The sequence below is a fragment of the Mesoplodon mirus genome (genome assembly GCF_964341445.2).
Source record: "Mesoplodon mirus genome assembly, chromosome: X".
Classification (NCBI taxonomy): Eukaryota; Metazoa; Chordata; class Mammalia; order Artiodactyla; family Ziphiidae; genus Mesoplodon; species Mesoplodon mirus.
The window spans coordinates 82,320,554-82,340,688 of record NC_138981.1 but is presented as its reverse complement, the minus strand read 5'-3'; the positions used below and the strand labels follow the sequence as shown (position 1 = coordinate 82,340,688).

The 20,135-nt window shown below is 35.1% G+C and overlaps 1 protein-coding gene across 4 annotated transcripts in view; it reads right to left on the bottom strand.

Annotated features, from left to right (window-relative positions):
• DIAPH2 (diaphanous related formin 2) overlaps nucleotides 1–20,135 on the bottom strand; it is an 886,034-nt gene that overhangs the window by 632,488 nt on the left and 233,411 nt on the right. For all 4 annotated transcript variants that reach the window (XM_082609568.1, XM_082609566.1, XM_082609565.1 and 1 more), the window contains 4 exons: nucleotides 15,887–15,961; nucleotides 15,739–15,808; nucleotides 13,019–13,155; nucleotides 10,045–10,153 (listed from right to left, as the gene is read on the bottom strand). In XM_082609568.1, coding sequence (XP_082465694.1) covers nucleotides 10,045–10,153; nucleotides 13,019–13,155; nucleotides 15,739–15,808; nucleotides 15,887–15,961 — 391 coding nt within the window. The remainder of the gene's footprint in view (nucleotides 1–10,044; nucleotides 10,154–13,018; nucleotides 13,156–15,738; nucleotides 15,809–15,886; nucleotides 15,962–20,135) is intronic.

Below are 20,135 nucleotides of genomic sequence, written 5' to 3'. Positions count from 1 at the left end.
AGATGATCCAAAATCGTGGAAATAGAAACGAGAAAATACAAGAAACATTTAACAAGGATCTAGAAGAATGGAAGAGCAAACAAACGATGAACAACAAAATAAATAAAATTAAAAATTCTCTAGAAGGAATCAATAGCAGAATAACTGAGGCAGAAGAACGGATAAGTGACCTGGAAGATAAAATAGTGGAAATAACTACCTCAGAGCAGAATAAAGAAAAAAGAATGAAAAGAATTGAGGACAGTCTCAGAGACCTCTGGGATAACATTAAACACACCAACATTCGAATGATAGTGGTCCCAGGAAAAGAAGAGAAAAAGAAAGGGACTGAGAAAATATTTGAAGAGATTATGGTTGAAAACTTCCCTAATATGGGAAAGGAAATAGTCAATCAAGTGCAGGAAGCACAGAGAGTCCCATAAAGGATAAATACAAGGAGAAACATGCCAACACATATTAATCAAACTATCAAAAATTAAATACCAAGAAAAAATATTAAAAGCAGCAAGGTAAAATCAACAAATAACATACAAGGGAATCCCCATAAGGTTAAGAGCTGACCTTTCAGCAGAAACTCTGCAAGCCAGAAGGGAGTGGCATGACATATTAAAAGTGATGAAAGGGAAAAACCTACAACCAAGATTACTCTACACAGTAAGGATCTCATTCACATTCAATGGAGAAAGTAAAACCTTGACAGACAAGCAAAAGAAAAGAGAATTCAGCACCACCAAACCAGCTTTACAACAAATGCAAGTTCTCTAGTCAGGAAACGCAAAAGAAGGAAAAGACCTACAATAACAAACCCAAAACAGTTAAGAAAATGGTAATAGGAACATACATATTGATAACTACCTTAAATGTAAATGGATTAAATGCTCCAACCAAAAGACACAGAATGGCTGAATGGATACAAAAACGAGACCCATATACATGCTGTCTACAGGAGATGCACTTCAGACCTAGGGACACATACAGACTGAAAGCGAGGGGGTGGAAAAAGATATTCCATGCAAATGGAAATCAAAAGAAAGCTGGAGTAGCAATTCTCATATCAGACAAAACAGACTTTAAAATAAAGACTACTAGAAGAGACAAAGAAGGACACTACATAATGATCAAGGGATCAATCCAAGAAAAAATATAACAGTTGTAAATATTTATACACCCAACATAGGAGCACCTCAATACATAAGGCAAATGCTAACAGCCATAAAAGGGGAAATTGACAGTAACACAATCATAGTAGGGGACTTTAACACCCCACTTTCACTGATGGACAGATAATCCAAAATGAAAATAAATAAGGAAACAAAAGCTTTAAATGACACATTAAACAAGATGGACTTAATTGATATTTATAGGACATTCCAACCAAAAAAAACCAGAATATACTTTCTTCTCAAGTGCTCATGGAACATTCTCCAGGGTAGATCATATCTTGGGTCACAAATGAAGCCTTGGTAAATTTAAGAAAATTGAAATCGTATCAAGTATCTTTTCTGACCACAACGTTATAAGACTAGATATAAATTACAAGAAAAAAACTGTAAAAAATACAAACACTTGGAGGCTAAACAATATGTTACTAAATAACCAAGAGGTCACTGAAGAAATCCAAGAGGAAATCAAAAAATACCTAGAAACAAATGACAATGAAACACAATGACCCAAAACCTATGAGATGCAGCAAAAGCAGTTCTAAGAGGTAAATTTATAGCAATACAATCCTACCTCAAGAAAAAAGAAACATCTCAAATAAACAACCTAACCTTACACCAAAAGAAATTAGAGAAAGAAGAACAAAAAAACCCCCAAAGTTAGCAGAAGGAAAGAAATCATAAAGATCAGATCAGAAATAAATGAAAAAGAAATGAAGGAAACAATAGCAAAGATGAATAAAACTAAAAGCTGATTCTTTGAGAAGATAAACAAAATTGATAAACCATTAGCAAGACTCATCACGAAAAAAGGGAGAAGACTCAAATCAACAGAATTAGAAATGAAAAAGGAGAAGTAACAGCTGACACTGCAGAAATACAAAGGATCATGAGAGATTACTACAAAAAACTATATGCCAATAAAATGGAAAACTTGGAAGAAATGGGCAAATTCTTAGAAAAGCACAACCTTCTGAGACTGAACCAGGAAGAAATAGAAATTATAAACAGACCAAGCACAAGCACTGAAATTGAAAGTCTGATTAAAAATCTTCCCACAAACAGAAGCCCAGGACCAGATGGCTTCACAGGTGAATTCTATCAAACTTTTACAGAAGCGCTAACACCTACTGTTCTCAAACTCTTCCAAAATATAGCAGAGGGAGAAACATACATTCTACAAGGCCATCATCACCGTGATACCAAAACCAGACAAAGATGTCACAAAGAAAGGGAACTATAGGCCAATATCAGTGATGAACACAGATGCAAAAATCCTCAACAAAATACTAGCAAACAGAATCCAACAGCACATTAAAAGGATCATACACCATGATCAAGTGGGGTTTATCCCAGGAATGCAAGGATTCTTCAATATATGTAAATCAATCAATATGACACACCATATTAACAAATTAAAGGAGAAAACCCATATGATCATCTCAATAGATGCAGAAAAAGCTTTCAACAAAATTCAACACCATTTATGATAAAAACCCTCCAGAAAGTAGGCATAGAGGGAACTTACCTCAACATAATAAAGGCCATATATGACAAACCCACAGCCAACATCATTCTCAATGGTGAAAAACTGAAACCATTTCCACTACGATCAGGAACAAGACAGGGTTGTCTACTCTCACCACTATTATTGAACATAGTTTTGGAAGTTTTAGCCACAGCAATCAAGGAAGAAAAAGAAATAAAAGGAATCTAAATTGGAAAACAAGAAGTAAAACTTTCACTGTTTGCATATGATACTATACATAGAGAATCCTAAAGATGTCACCAGAAAACTACTAGAGCTAATCAATGAATATGGTAAAGTAGCAGGATACAAAATTAATGCACAGAAACCTGTTGCATTCCTATACACTAACAACGAAAGAATATCTCTTTGAAAAAAAATAGTTCTGAAAAACCTAGGGTTGGGACAGGAATAAAGACGCAGCTGTAGAGAATGGACTTGAGGACACAGGGAGGGGGAAGTGTAAGCTGGGAGGAAGTGAGAGAGTGGCATGGACATATATACACTACCAAATGTAAAATAGATAGCTAGTGGGAAGCAGCCACATAGCACAGGGAGATCAGCTGGGTGCTTTGTGACCACCTAGAGCAGTGGGATAGGGAGGGTGGGGGGATACACAAGAGGAAGGAGATATGGGGATATATGTATATGTATAGGTGATTCACTTTGTTATAAAGCAGAAAGTAACACACCACTGTAAAGCAATTATACTCCAATAAAGATGTAAATAAAGAGAGAAAGGCAGGTGAAGGTTGGAGAGTGGATTGGAGTAGGAAGGAGAGGATGAAGATAAGGAAGAAAAGTACAGTTAAGGACAATACTGAATTTGAAGTCCAGTCAGAAGGCAGCTGAATATATGGAATCTGTGAGTCAGTATGTACTTGGAATGGAAGAGTTCAGAGAGATTCATCACATAGAAGTGCTGGTGGAAGTCATAAGGATGGATAATGCTGCCAAGGACAATGTACAGAATGAGCAAAGGACCAGAGCAAAGGATCAAAGGACTATGGATCAACCTCTAGGAATAAGTATATTTTAAGGCCAAGCATAGAGACAGGAGATTTTACATGTAACAAAGAGGTAGAAGAAGAATGAGGAGAGCTTAGTATCATAGAAGTTGAGGGAGGAGACAGCCTTGTTCAAGCATGACCAATAGCATTGAATGGTGCTGTAGAAACCAATATGATGACTTCCAAACTATCTGTTCCTTTTTATATTACAGAGGTCACTAGTGATTCCCCGTTACCAAAAATGGTCGATTTGGCAATTATTCAACTTTGAAACAGGTTTAAAATAGAAGACATCCTTCTTTAACTCCGAAGTTATTTTTGTACTTGAAACATGACTACATGTTGTAAATATTTCTATACAACCCCCCATTGTACTAATTCTAGTTTTAAAATGTTAGTAGTATAAAATTGCCAATCAATAGTTATTTAGCTTCCTAAGTATATCAGACATTCCTTCAACACAATATTTAACACACTCATTTACTTTTCCACAAATTTCCTCCTTATTCATAGCTTCAGTGCCTTGTTTTATTATAAATGTACCTCTACTGACAAATAATAAATGATTTATCCAAAGCTACTTTCTCATATGTGATGGTATGAGTGCACTAATAGCTAATTTATAAGTATGCTTAGAGTAAAATCTCAACACTTGAGAACCACTGTGGAAAGAATCGAGCTACAGAGAATCAGTCCATATGCGTGAGGGTTTGTCTATTTAAGCATGAACATCTGTTTTTGCATGGAACTCTTTCTGAAGAGAATTCCAGAATTCCCACATTCTTAAAATATCCTAGGTATAATTTGTTATTTTATTTTTTTGCTGACTCAGGGGCATGATTAAATATGTGAGTTAGTGAGAGATGATGGAACACATAGATGCCCTCAGGAGCTATTGAGAGACACAGGGCTATATGCTCTGATGCCAAATAAACCAAATGTTATAATTTTTGAATTCCAGTTCCACTCTTTTATTATGTTTCTATCTCCTTCTCCCTTGCTTTCATTGTGTCAGTTGTTGCTTCTTCATCATCTCAGTGTACGAGTCTGGAATAAATCATCTACCAACCTCCCAACTCATGCTTCCTGTCTGCTATGGATGGAAAACAGAAAATCAGGCCCATTAAGATAACATAGGAAGAAAGAGTTAATAGGCTCTGATTAAAGGCCAAAAGGTCTTTGTCACCATGAGGCTTACTTGATGGATTTGGTGACATTTTGTAGGCTACTCAGATTATTTTATTTTTTTTCTTTTTTCTTTTTTTTTTTGGTTCTGAGTTATATTCCAAAATGATAAATCTCTCAAATAGATGAGGTCAGGATAAGTGAACCAACTGTATATTCACTTCTATGTTTTTGTGTACCATATCTAATTATAACATGCACAATTTTTTTATTATTTTCAGCATGTTAGACAACATTTTTTAGATGTATTAAATCATGCTAAAATAAAAACACTTCTGCACATAGCTCCTGAAATACTTTAAGACATTGCACCTTTCAGACTAATAGAAGCCTGTGAAGACTGGGGATGGTTTTTATAATACATCATTGGAGGTTAACTCTATGACTTTCTCTTTCCAAAAACAACTATTATTGGGAGGGACAAATTAGGAGTTTGGGATTAACATATACATACTACTATATATAAAATAGATCACCAACAAAGACCTACTGTTATAGCACAGGGAGCTATACTCAATATCTTCTAATAACCTATAATGGAAGAGAATGTAAAATATATATACACACACATTCATAGGTATACAGTCATACATATATACGTATATGTATAGCTGAATCACTTTGCTGTACACCTGAAACTAACACAACACTGTAAATCAACCATACTTCAATTAAAAAAAATTTTTAATAATAAAAATAAAAGTTAAAGGGGAAAAAAAAAACAACTGTTACTAATGCTCAGTGTACCCTAGCTTTTCCTGCTGGGCTACATAGAAATCAGTTTCAACTATATGTTGTTATTACCTCACTCTGTCTTTTGTGAAGAGACTGGCAGACTACTCTGGCCTCTATTTTTACCTACTGGAAGCCGTTCTGCCTCCCACCCTACCAGAGTACTGGTTTTCTATCAGTAAAGATAATTTTCTGGAAAATTCCTATTGATCCTTCAAGACCCAGTTAAAGCATCACCTCATCACTGAAGCCTTCCTTGACTTATGCAGGACATACCTAAATTTGCCTTCCCTTTGTGTCCTCATTAAATCTTACCAAGAGGAAAGGGACATGGCTGGGGAAGCGTTGCTATTCCAAGCAAAGTGTTCTGCATGATAAAATGTTTGAGGGCATTTAAAAGGCTACAGCATATTTGGGAAACACCAGGTTTAGTATAGCTAAAACATATGGTACATTTGGGAGTGTGACGGGCTGTAAGGCCAGAATGTTAGGTTGGGACCACATTGAGAAAGGTCATTCATCATGTTTAGGCTTTTCACTTTTATCAAGCAATGGGTCATGAGCATAGATAGGTTTCTAGGAATGCTACTATGTTAGAATCAGATTTATTTTTTAAGGATAACCAACAGTAGTACAAAACATTTCTCTGTTTTGGGGAAGAGTGTATCAGTTTGGGGTACTAATTAGGAAATTGTTGGAATTATATTGCTGGGAGAAGATAAAGACAGTGGAGGTAGACAGACTGGGATAGATTCATAGTCTTTTGTAAGAACTGATGATTAATTGGATGCAGGGAACAAAGAAGAATGAAGTCTTGAGGAAAACCAAAGATCAGGAAGAAAATGATACCTCTCTATTATCTAAAATGAAAGGCAGGAAGAAGAGTAGACTTATTTTAGGGGGGAAATCATGCTAAGGGAAAGAGAAAATGAGCTCATTTTACTAAGAGGAGGTACCATATAGTGGTTAAGAGCAAGTACTCTGAAGCCAGATACTCTAGGGTCTAAAGTGAGCTTTACTTCCTATTTACTATGTGACCCTAGAAAAGTTATCTAACCTCTGTGAGCCTCAGCTTACTCATCTATAAAATGGGGATACTACTACTATCTCTAGCAGAGAATTGCTGTGAGTTTTAAAATGAGGTAACATATTGGGCTTCCCTGGTGGCACAGTGGTTGAGAGTCCGCCTGCCAATGTAGGGGACACGGGTTCGTGCCCTGGTCCGGGAAGATCCCATATGCCGTGGAGCGGCGGGGCCCATGAGCCATGGCTGCTAAGCTTGTGCATCCGGAGCCTGTGCTCCGCAACGGGAGAGGCCACAACAGTGAGAGCCCCGCATACCACAAAAAAAAAAAAAAAAAAAAAGACATAACATATTAAAGTATTTAGAACATTGGCACATGGCTTATAAATGCTATATTTAATTTTGAATTTTTATGATGCTTCTAAAACATGCAGTTAGTTATTTGGACAGGTAGGATTGAATACCGATATGAGCCAGACTTAAAACCTGGGGAGTCACTAGAACATAGTTGGACGTTAAAGCTAGAGAAGTAATTGAGAGCATTCACATATGTGTGTATCAATACATATAAATGTATATGTATATGAGCTTATATACGTGTGTATATGTGTATCCATATGTATGTATAAACAAAAATGATGACAGAATAGGACCAAGAAAAGAACATAAAGAATAAAATAGCCAAGAAATAAGAAGAAACACACGAAGAAGATAGAGAAAGAACAGTTAGAGGTAGTCAGCGAGCAAGGAGAGGACGGTGCCTAGAAAGCCAAAGGCAGGAAAATTTTCAAGGAGGGAGTGACCAATAGAGCCAAGCAATCAGGATTGGAAAGAAGCCACTGGACTTTGAAATTCAAAGATTCAACCTTTTGAAGAACTGTGAAAAAGTTGAGTTGTGAAAGGTAATTTAGGAAACAGAGAAAACAAGTGTGAATGATTCTTTTAGAGACTTAGACTATAAAATGAAAAAAATAAGATGAGAAGCTACTTCGAAGGATAAGTAGGATCAAAAGAAGGCACTGTAGTATGGGGGAGACTTGAGAAGGCTACTCAGCTGAAGGAAAGTCAATGAACAGAGAACATATGAAGATATATGATTTATTGTCTATTTCTTGAACTACTGAAGATAATAAAACTCCTATCACAGGTACAAAATTTCACTTTACATATGAGCTAGAAAACCTCTGTGAGAACTTAATAACCTCTTTTGGAATCCAAAAAGCAGGGGGGTGGGGGTGGGAGGTATGTAGTTATTATTTAAAAATATAATTAGTCCTGTATTTTAACAGAATTACTTTCTGAGTCTGTAATAACCTTTTGAGAAGTCTCAGGATACTACAGAAATAGAAAAGTAATTCTGTTAAAATACAGCACTCATTTCATTCTTTAAACAACAGATTTTAAACTTTTGTTTTTCATTCTGTATTCTGAATATAGTTTTGAACTTTTAGATATTTTTTCCTCCATGTGAAATAATCCAAATAAACAGACCCACTTCACAATTCTTCTGAGAGTACCAGGCTTTGTATATAACAAATCACTAACTTTCGTACCTCATAAAAATAGGAAATTTCAAATTGTGATTTGCATATGTTTGCATTTATAATCAGTATTCAACAATTTCTTGAATACCTAGCAAGACGTCTATGATTCTTCCATGTTACTTGTTAAAAACTTGACACTTTTATCATTCCATTCAGTCCAGCTTTGTGAAGGCTAGAAAATGTCATTCCCACCTCATTGTGTGGGCTGAACTATTCTATTGCAGGGGTGTCATTTAAAGGTCAGACAATACAGTATACAAATGTTGGCATCATGTAGACCTGGCTTCAAATCATAGCTCTACCTCTCAACAGCTGTGTGATTTTGAGTGAGTGAGTGATCTGAGTGAGGAATGAAAACTTTGAATATAGATAAAACACTTAATTCCTCCTAAGCAAACTTTGCAAGACAAGTACAAACTCCTACATACAGCTGAAAGTCAATGAGATTTAGTTAGGTAAGCCCAAGCACAGGAACAAGAATAAAGATTTCAAGAAGTCATCTTAAAAAAGACAGTTTCCAAACCTTTCAGTATATATGTTAAATTTTATTGAAATAAATTGTATAATAAGAAGTATATTTAAAAAAGGAAAGCACTGAAAGGAAATCCCCCAAGCATTAAAAAATGTAGTACACTGGCCATAAAAGGCACACCATAAAAGTCTATCTGAAATGCTCATCATAGCTGGAGTAGAAGTAACAATTAACAAATTTCTTCAAGTATTTGGAAAGGGATTATAGTTTTGTAACACTACAGTATTTTCTTTGGACAAGCCAAATTATCTACCTACTATAGTTTGAAACTCTGGTGAAAACAGGTAACTACACTTAGCAATAAAATTAAAAAGGGGAAAAGAAACTCTTTGTTTTTATATCAGATAAGAAATTTTACTATTTAAACACTCACTACTAAGTACTTTCATAAAATAAACGTGGACCCATGTTCTCTTTGTTGAATGACACTACAAGTGTTTAAAAAATATTTCAGAAAGTGTTTCCCATGGTACATTAAATGCTAAACACTGTCTAAAAGAAAGAGATGGGCACCACAGACTAACAAACCTGGCAGCGAATTTGACTGTCCCACTTACAAGCTGTGGCACCTTAGACAAGTTATTTAATCTCAGCCTATTTGTCTCATAAGCAAAATGGAGATAATAATAGTACCTACATAGCCGAATTGTGAGAATTAAACTAGATAGTATATGTAAATTCAAATGTTTAGTCCAGGATCTCACATGATAAGTACGGTCAATAAATAAGAGTTCTCATCACTAAAGAACAATGTTATCTTTCACAAAATGGCTCATTTCCTGAAACCATCTAAGAAAAGATAGCAAATTTTGTCATTTTCTAAAGAAGAAATGTAGGCTGGGTCTACACAGGGCTATGAGACAGACCATGACCTAAGTGTTGCAATTCAATCCTCCCTATTCTGGGCAGTGACACTTCTGAATGCTGCGTGAATGGCACAAAAAAAGAGATTTGTTTAGTATTCTTAAATTTCTACAACAAGCCCACACAGACTTCATTAACCCTCAGGATAATGGCACTGGCTGAACTATTTGCCCTCCTGCCCTGATTATTGCTAAGGATTTAATTTCCATGGCTTATTACAATAATTACTAAATTTCTACCCAAATATTTATGATAATCATGATCATCATATTTATAATAATTCAAAGTACTTTTCCTAATTTTAAACAAATTGTCATTTTCACAGACAAAACCTTAGCTTCTATGAATGACCAAGCAAAAGGAAGAATTTCATTTTTATGTTCCCTTCTATTTAAATGCTAGCTAAAATGGAGTTGGTGTCATACAAAACCAATACTCTAAATATAACCCCGGAAACTAACTCACCTGTAATTGCAAAGCTTCATGGTTTTCTAATCCTTCCACAATTGGTGAAAATCGTTCTCTGTTATTTCGTTCTGCTGCTGTAGTTATAGCCCCTAAAAGTTTATCTAGACTATAGAAAAAAAATAGAAATGAGAAATACATCTTATACATACTATATGAATATGGGTTATCCCTTATACAGTCTTCCCTGTTTTCTTTCTGGTGCTTGATGTTTTCATATAGACCACTACAATTTAAGATTTGTGTTCTTGTCCACATATTTCTACAAGTCAAATGTTGATAGAGTTAAATAACTTTAGGGCACCAAAATGAAAATTCGATTTGAAAGTCTTGAGGAAAATAATTTTTCTGGGTGACATTAAAAAAAAAAAAAACTTAATTGATAAACATTAAAATTTTAAGTTTCAGGTTTTGATATTTCATGTGTTAACATAGATATTAATGTCACTTAAACATGATATGGCATTTACAATTATTCAAAGTTTATTCAAGTGTAAATGGACTGCAATTTTATAATAAAGTGCTGAAAAGAGTAAATATTTTTTATTATTTTTTTTTTTTTGCGGTATGCGGGCCTCTCACTGCTGTGGCCCCTCCCGCCGCGGAGCACAGGCTCCGGACGCGCAGGCCCATCGGCCATGGCTCATGGGCCCAGCCGCTCCGCGGCATGTGGGATCTTCCCGGACTGGGGCACGAACCCATGTCCCCTGCATCGGCAGGCAGACCCTCAACCACTGCGCCACCAGGGAAGCCCGTAAATATTTTTTAAAGAACTTAAAAAAAAACCCAGGATTCTTTGAAAATGGAACAAGGAAAAAAACCTAAAAGAGAAAGCACAGTAAATTAGAGAAGCATCTATAATTACCGAGCACAAGAAACTTATTCACCTGAACAAAAATATTGGAAACTATCTCTGTACAGTCTCTGAGTCAAATTAACCTCTATGTAGTATACAACTATTATCAAACTATATCTGAAATTATAATTAACTCATAAAATATACCAGGGTAGGGTGCATTATATGAATTAAGTACTGAAAACCTAACAGACTAGAAAAATATTTCTTACTTGTGTATAAACTGATTTTTCTATAAAACCTACGGAAGGAAGCCTATCTGCATAAGCTATCTCATGCTCAGTTTGTTCTCACTGAGATAAGACTTAATGTTGTGTGATAATATTTTTGTTCAGTGTTTGTTTTTTGGTTTCAAAGGATGAACCAGCACTAAGCAACATCTCATTTTATTCCAAGAGGTATGAGAAGTCAAGATATTAGAAGAATCTTAAATCTTTGCCTGCCCCATTCTAATTCAAACTGAAATGATTACTGCCACACAGAGTGTTCAGAAGAAATATTTTAGTTCATGTCCATAGCAGGTATTACAATCTTTATCACAATGGTTTCTTACCAACTGGATATCAAATCTGTAATTTTGCTTCTAACTCAATATTATTTCCATAAGAAGAAATGATCTAATGCATAGTCAGCAACAACTTGCTGAAATTGGCACTTATGTGCACTCTGAGTAGTTACCAACAGCCTTTTGTTCTTTCCAACCAGTTAATTTCATTCCATTAATATTGCTTCATCTTTTCACTTACCATAGGCAGAAAGGATGCTCAACATCACTAATCATTAGAGAAATGCAAATCAAAACTACAATGAGGTATCACCTCACACCAGTCAGAATGGCCATCATCAAAAAATCTAGAAACAATAAATGCTGGAGAGGGTGTGGAGAAAAGGGAATCCTCTTGCACTGTTGGTGGGGATGTAAATTGATACAGCCACTATGGAGAACAGTATGGGGATTCCTTAAAAAACTAAAAATAGAACTACCATATGAACCAGCAATCCCACTACTGGGCATATACCCTGAGAAAACCATAATTCAAAAAGAGTCATGTACCACAATGTTCATTGCAGCACTATTTACAATAGCCAGGACATGGAAGCAACCTAAGTGTCCGTTGACAGATGAATGTATAAAGAAGATGTGGCACATATATACAAGAGAATATTACTCCGCCATAAAAAGAAACGAAAATGAGTTATTTGTACTGAGGTGGATGGACCTAGTGTCTGTCATACAGAGTGAAGTAAGACAGAAAGAGAAAATCAAATACTGTATGCTAACACATACATATGGAATCTAAAAAAAAAAAAAAATTGGTTCTGAAGAACCTAGGGGCAGGACAGGAATAAAGATGCAGACATAGAGAATGGACTTGAGGACACGGGGAGGGGAAGGGTAAGCTGGGACGAAGTGAGAGAGTGGCATGGACTAATATATACTATGAAATGTAAAATAGATAGCTAGTGGGAAGCAGCCACATAGCACAGGGAGATCAGCTCGGTGCTTTGTGACCACCTAGAGGGGTGGGATAAGGAGGGTGGGAGGGAGAAACAAGAGGGAGGAGATATGGGGATATATGTATATGTATGGCTGATTCACTTTGTTATACAGCAGAAACTAACAGAACATTGTAAAGCAATTATACTCCAATAAAGATGTTAAAAAAATAAAATAAAATTATAGTACAAAATAAAGCATCTAGTTAATTCAGTAAAGGAAGTCAAATTTTGTGATGTGCATGTGTGAGGGTGTATGTTGTGTAGGGTATGTATATGTGTGTGCCTGTGTGTGTGCTTAGCCAAAATTACTCTTTAACTGACCTTTTCCCACTTTTCTAATAATTGCTTTACCTTCAACCAGACAAAATTCTATGCATTCACTTTGAATATCCAACTTTGAAGAACCCCCCATTAGGATTCTATTTTTTAAACCTATTTTTCAAAGAATGAAAAAAAGCTAATATCCAAATAGATAAGGTAAAAATACCAGTATTTTTTTTCTAAAATTTAATACTATTTTCATGCAAATTATCAAAAGAAACAGCACAAAAGTAGGACTTGTTAATTTCTCAAGTGTCATTTTCTATGCAGTTAATATAATAATAGAGCAATACGTACATGTTCTCTTCTCCAACAATACAAATAGCAGAAAGTATTTTTACTATTTCAGTCATCATGTTGGGTTGTTTGGGGTCAACTGCTCTTGCCAACAGTAAAAGGCTTCTTTCATCCCCTAGAATCCTTTGCAATCCAAACTGAAAAAAAATTTTAAAAATCAACTTTCATTCAAAATGTTTTTCGAACACATCTTTAATTTAAAAAGCAACTAAACAATGTTTTCTAAAAACCAATACCTCCACAGTGAGGTTCTACTTAATTAGATGAATGTTCTTCAAATGCAGTTGTTTGTTTTCTATTTGAAATGACTGCATCTTGGAGTTTTGGTCCTTTGGTCAGATATGATCTCCATTAGCCTGCCTAAAACTTCCGTAAAAATTTGGAAGAAATATGGGAACAATCAATATTTTCTCAACAAAGAAGAATATGTAAAGCACATACTGATATGTTTTTCTAAAGCAGTTCTACTTATGTCACTGGGTCTCCCTGGAGATGTCTGGAACTCATGGTTAAATTCTCCAGTATGTTTGTATGGAAAACTAAGTTGAACAAAAAGGGTAAAACGTTGAAAAGCTCTTTTGTATACTACATGCCAGTTAAAGAAGCAGTAGACCTCTGTTTGGATTTTCCCGTACCTTCTCTCTCTTAGCCTCCCTCTTTCAAGCAGTTGTGCTGCATTACAAAAGTTATGAACAGAAAGAAATGGAGCCTGAGTTTTACTAAGTGTCACAGTCAACTAGGCAGAGAAGCCAGACACCATTTTCATTTATTTTCTAGGCTTGAATATATGCATGCAAATGTGCATCATAAGAATGACTAGGTAAAAAAATGTTGAAGAAAGCCCAAAACTCAGGTTTTCACTACATGAGGAATGTAATATTTTCTTTGATCTTTGTCCCACAAAGTATTTCTCAGATTTCTTATGAAATATGTTTGCTTCTTTTTACAGTTTAACAGTGAAATCCGACAACATTTCATTGGAGCAAAATTGCCATTTCAAGCTATCCTTTAGTTAAACACCACACATTTGAATATTTTCATGGTTCCTAATTTATCTTCTAAAAGAATTCAGGGCTAAAAAAAACATAGCTAAAGATCTTAAATATGACTTTACTCGAGGTCATAATAAATAAGGAAATTTACAGAGACAAGACAAAAAAAGGAAGTGGAAGAGATGAGATTAAAAAGAAGCAAAGAAAAATAGAAGGACTACGTAAGTATAAAGGTAGCTGGTAAATAATAAATAGTAAGGAAAATAAGTGATGTGTAAAACTGAGAGAGATGGTTATCATGCAATTACCAAACTTAAAGTAACTTTAAAAATCAGTTAGACTGAGAGTGAAATCATTTAATTTTTCAAATTTCCATTTTATTATTAAAAGTAGTTTGTAATGTGTAGGGACATACTCAAAATAAAAATGAAGATATGAGAAATGATGGAAAACCATCAATCTAAACATCAGAGCAATATTACAGCAATGGAAGTTAAGGGACAATGGGTTGCTTTGTATGATCCTATTATTACATGCATTGTATAGTCCAAATCATGGACTATATTTCCTGATTTCTAGTACTGTGTTGTTTTTCCTTTATTTCTTTGTTTCCCTCAATTGAAAAAAGAAATTCATCTTGAGCTGTGGAGAAGCAATGTTCATTAACTGCTTTCTTGTTAGGTATCAGATTCTGCATAACTTTGTCACAAAAGACTAAGAGCTCAGAAGTTCAGAAATTCTGTACTAGTACTGATGGAAATCTTTCTGGAAGAAACTTCCAAGAACAGCACAATTAGTATATTCTGTATGGGAGACTCATGTCAATTGGCAAGCATCCATCTGTTCCACATGCCAAAAAATGCTGATATATGTGTGTATAATATACACACACTTATATATAATCTCACACACTTAAGAAAGATTGCAGATTACTTAAGTAGATAATCTTACTGCATTGGCTATTAATAGCTATATTTCACTTCTGGCAAGTTTTGGGTTATTGTTATAATTAGTTATTTTTAATAAATATTTTGAGATTATTAAAACACCATCTAAAGGGAATTATTCAATTAGTGAATTAGTCAGTGGTATTTTACCTATAGGAATATAGCACAAATCATGTCTAAGATAGTAACAAAACAAGTTTATAGAAAAAATGACTTTAACTTCATAACCTGAGCAAAGGCTACCTTTAGAAGAAAAACCCTTGTCTGGCATTCCTAGAGCCCCTCATAATGCAAGTGGTATCACACAGGTACAAAAAGAAAACCTGGTATGTGCCAGAAATGTCTTTTATGTATGTTAACTCACTGACATTAATTGAACATAAAAAGAAAGAAAAATCTTAACCTTATAATGTTCTCAGCAAAAAAAAAAAAAAAAATCAAATCATAGCTTTGAATTGTCCTTTACATTAGAATAAAAACTCTCTGTAAGGAAATGGTATTCAACCTATCCCATTTAAATTTTCCTACTACCATGCAAAAAAAAGAGTATTATCTGATTTGGGAACAAGACTTGTAGGTTTGCATGATTGCAAAAACCTGCCAATAAATATTTTGTGAAGCAAAGTATATTTTAAATAATATTTAAATGAAACTCATGATGATTTGCATTATAAAGACCCTTTTGAAAACTGAGTAAGCATCCACTATTTTGCCTGTTTCATAGTGTCTGTCGGGCAAGTTCTCACCTTTTGCGACAGAGGCAGAAATAAATACTACTTACCTTATTGTTCATAAATGCTTTGAGGCACTGAATAAGTTTATACTGATTCTTCTTGTCAATATTTTCTTGCCTGAATAAAAAGAAAAAACATATTATGTTGTGCTTAAAAATGTCCCCCGTGGTGATTTTTTTTCATGTTTATTCTTACTGTTTCTTGTCCAGAAGCTTTTCCAGCACATCCAACAAGAGTCCAAGACCTTCATGGCCAAAATTGTTAACCCAGCTGTTAAATAAACAAGAAAAAAAAGTATAAGTTTATATAATTAAAACATTAAATATCCCAAATTAAATTTTGATTTTCAGATCTGTTAATCCTGTCTTTATATTGCTTGTCCTTCTTTTTTCCACTCCCATTGCTTTGAGTATTGACTCTGTGGGGATGACTCAGAGATCTTTACCTCAATCCCAGACTTCTCTTCACATTTTAGATTGCCCATTCTACAGCACTGCCTTGGTTGTTTCACCTGCGTCGAATAATTAAGCCTGAATTTACAAAGCCAAATTTCTCTTCTCCTATGTCTCTGTTCTCCTAAATCAACACCTCTTCCCCTCTTCCATATTCTGATAATAATACTACTATCCCTTTCATCCTTCAGACTTTAAATACTGGCATAATTTCTTGATCCGCCACCTCTTTCACCTTTGCATTTATTCTGTTCATTCATTTAACAAATATTTATTGAGTTCCCACTAAGTACCAGGCATGTTCTAGGTGACAGAGATATAACTGGCAACAAACTAAGCCCCTACCCTCATGTAGCTTACCATCTACTAAAAGGGAGACAGAAGATAAATAAATAACTATAGAATAAAATGTCAATGTTTTGGTACTATGAAGAGAAATAAACCTTGGCAAATGGAATAAGGAGAGCCAGGATGTTATTTTTTAATGTGTAGTCAGAGAAAGATTATTTGATAAGGTGATATTTGAGCAGAGCCTTGAAGGAAATAAGGACTTTCCTAATAGAGGGAATAAAAGCAAATAGGGTGCTGAGGTGGTAGCTAGTGTGCTTGGAATGTTCCAGGATCTGTGAGGAGACCTGTGTGGTCACAGCTGAACAAGCAGGCTTAGAAGCAAGAATGGCAGGAGATGAAGTCCCATGTGTGACAAAAGACTTGAAGACTGATCATGGAGAACTTGATTTGACTTATTGTCATGACCCTACCCTACTACTACTCTACTTCTAGAATGACCCCCTTTCATTGTCTACCGTTCTAATTTAGCCCTAGTTACCTTTCCTTTAATATGGCAGAAGCCTCCCAACTAGGGTCTCTGCAGCATCATTCTTTTCTTTTATTCATTTTATAAAATGCCAGATTACCACAGTCTTCTGTCCAAAAGTTTTCTCTGGACTATTTAACACATTTCAAGTCCTGATTCTGATCAAGCCTCAACCTACCTTTCTAGCCTCAGGCCTTAGACCACATGTTCCAATAAAAATCAGACATATTCTCTTTCCTGGAGTCTCCCCTGCATTTCCCTGCTTGACCTCATTTTTCATTCTTTCTTCCCAGAAGGTAACTCCAACTCCATCTCTCCCAACCCATCAAGGCTCAACTTGACTGTCAATTCCTCCATTAATGTTTTTTTTCCCTGTAAGTCCTCCATCCAAATGCATTATTTTCCCTTTGAATGCCCGTGCATTCAAATGCCTGTGCATCTCTTACTACTTGACATTATGATTCATACCACAAGTGTCTTTACCCACCTTTCTGGATTATAAATTCTCTGAAGACTGTTATATGATCTCACTCATCTTTCTGCCTCCCATAATGCTTAGCAGAATGGATTACATATAGTCAACACTAAATATTTTCTAATTAAAATTTAATTAAATTTACTGACTTGTGTGGTTAAGAGAATCAGCAGAATCATACTGCCCAAGAACTTTACAAATGTAAGTTAACATACAGCAGGATGCCTGTGAAGCAATAATTAAAATGTATACTCTACATATTTAAACATGATTATAGTTCAATTCCACAGTTTTTAAATCACATTTCATATCTACCTAAGGTAAAGCTTATCGACAAAGAAGATACCTAAATTTCTAAGAGACTATCAGTAAAAATAACAGATCACTGAAGAAAATACATTTTAAAAATAGCTCAAATATTCGGAACCAATCACATCCACAATATATATGGAAATTCATTTTAAACAAATTCTGCTTTAATTTCCACAGCAGAAATGAGAAAAAATCAATATGGCATTGTAATGATAATTGGCAGCAAGCTACTATTCAATTGAGGCATGTAATCAACCAGTACAATGAGCTATTTTCTCTAAAGACTCGATAATCAGTGGGGTGGTGGGAGAAGGAGAAAAGGACATCAGCTCTCTAAACATAAAATACTGTATTTAATCTATCACAGAGAGAAATCAGCAGATATCCTAACAGCAGAAAATACCCTACAGCAACCTTAAAATAACAGAAATTCTGAACAAATTTATATATACAGCCCTCAGTATCTGCTTTGGCATCTGGAAAGATGAAATAATCTACCTTAAATTTAACACTCACAAATTCTTTAAAGATTCTAAATTCTACCCGTTTCTTTTTATACCTAGTGCTATTAAAGTTATTAGGATTATTTGCTTCTTGGTCTAGGGAAGTATTTGATACAAGACCATGATTTCTATTTGTTCACTTGAAATCAGTCACCCACACATCCCAGGCTGTTTCAATTTGGGCAGCTGATGGTACGTTGGTTTCATTCAGTGAAAATTATTATCGGTCTGAAAAAAAAAATTGGATACAATCATGAAACCTAAGTGTGAGGAGGCTGGGCCTATTTATTACAAAGTAGGCAGTGAAAAGTCTTAACTGAGAATATGTTAGGGCAATGCACAGAGGAGGACTGGTAAGAGTCCTCAGAGCTTTTGAAGTAGAGAGAATGGGAGTACAAAAGGAGCCTGTAGCTAGGGGAATAAAATAATTACGATATAGTAGGATGACACTCAAGAGGTGAAGAGGAAGGGGTACAGCTAGGCATACCTTTTTTCCTTTGTCTTGCCATTTCTCTGTCTTTAAGCATCAAATACTCTGTAGCCTCTAGCCAAATGCTTACTGTCTGTCTGTCTCTATATATATACATATATATGTATATATATATAGAGAGAGTCTATATATAAATATACATATATTTAGGTTTTACCCAATACAAAAGTGGCCATGAAATGATTAAGTGGTTTATAAACAAAATGTTGGCTACTGTATGTAGGTAGGAATTTTGATACTGCAACACCAGAGTAAGTATAAATCGGTGGTTCTCAAGGTGTGTGCCCCAAACCAGGGGCATCAACAGCATTTGGAAATTTGTTAGAAATACAAAATTCTTGGGTCCCACCCCAGGCCTACTGACTCAGTAACTCTGTGGGTGCAGCCCAGAAATGTGTTTTAATTACTCCTCCAGGTGATTCTGATGTTCACTCAAGTTTGAGAACCCCTGGCATAGAACAATGGTTTGCTGAGAAGTGGAGGAAGCCTTTCTCAAGCAGGACCCCAGGTTCAAAATTCAAGATTGCTCTAAATACCCTCCCAACCATAATATACACTCCCACTGCCACAGAACAGAGATGAGGAATCCAGTCAAAGCAAGTATATTTGGTATATTTTACAGAGTCTGCCAATTCCAGCTCTGAGTTATGCAGTACTAACTGGAATATCTAGAAGTATAAAAATACAGTTGATCACTCCATTTAAAATCTGACTCAGATTGCAGAAAAAGATAAAGCCATCAATTTTCTGTAGTATCTCAGCTTTGAAATAAGAAATTGCAATTTATCATGGACCCCAAAGTTATGAGACACAGAAGCAACAGAGGAAATGAAGAACCAAGCAGCAGAAAAAATGGGCGAGGAAGATGATCTCTTATAATTTCCATAACCACTCTGAACACAAGTTTTTTTCCCTTTCTTTTTATTGGGATATGATTTACATACAGTAAAATTCATCATTTTGACAAAATATAGTCATGCAACCTCTAACACAAGCAAGATTTGGAACATTTCCACCACACCAAAATATTCCCTCATTCCCCTTTTGTAGTCAATCCCTTTTCCTTACTCCCAGTTGCCTGGCAACCACTTACCTGGTTTGTGTCCCTATAGTTTTGCTTTTTCCAGAATGTCATTAGAAATGGAATCATGCTGTATACAGCTTTCAGTGTCTGGTTCCTTTCATTTAACATAAATATTATGATATTCAACTATGTTATTGCATGTATCAGTAGTACATTCCTTTTTATTGTATGGATATAACACAATTTGTTTATCCATTCATCAGTTGATGAATATCTGGGTTGTTTCCAGGTTTTGATGATTATGAATAGAGCTGCTATAAACATTCACATGTAAGTATTTGTGTAAGCATATATTTTCATTTCTCTTCGGA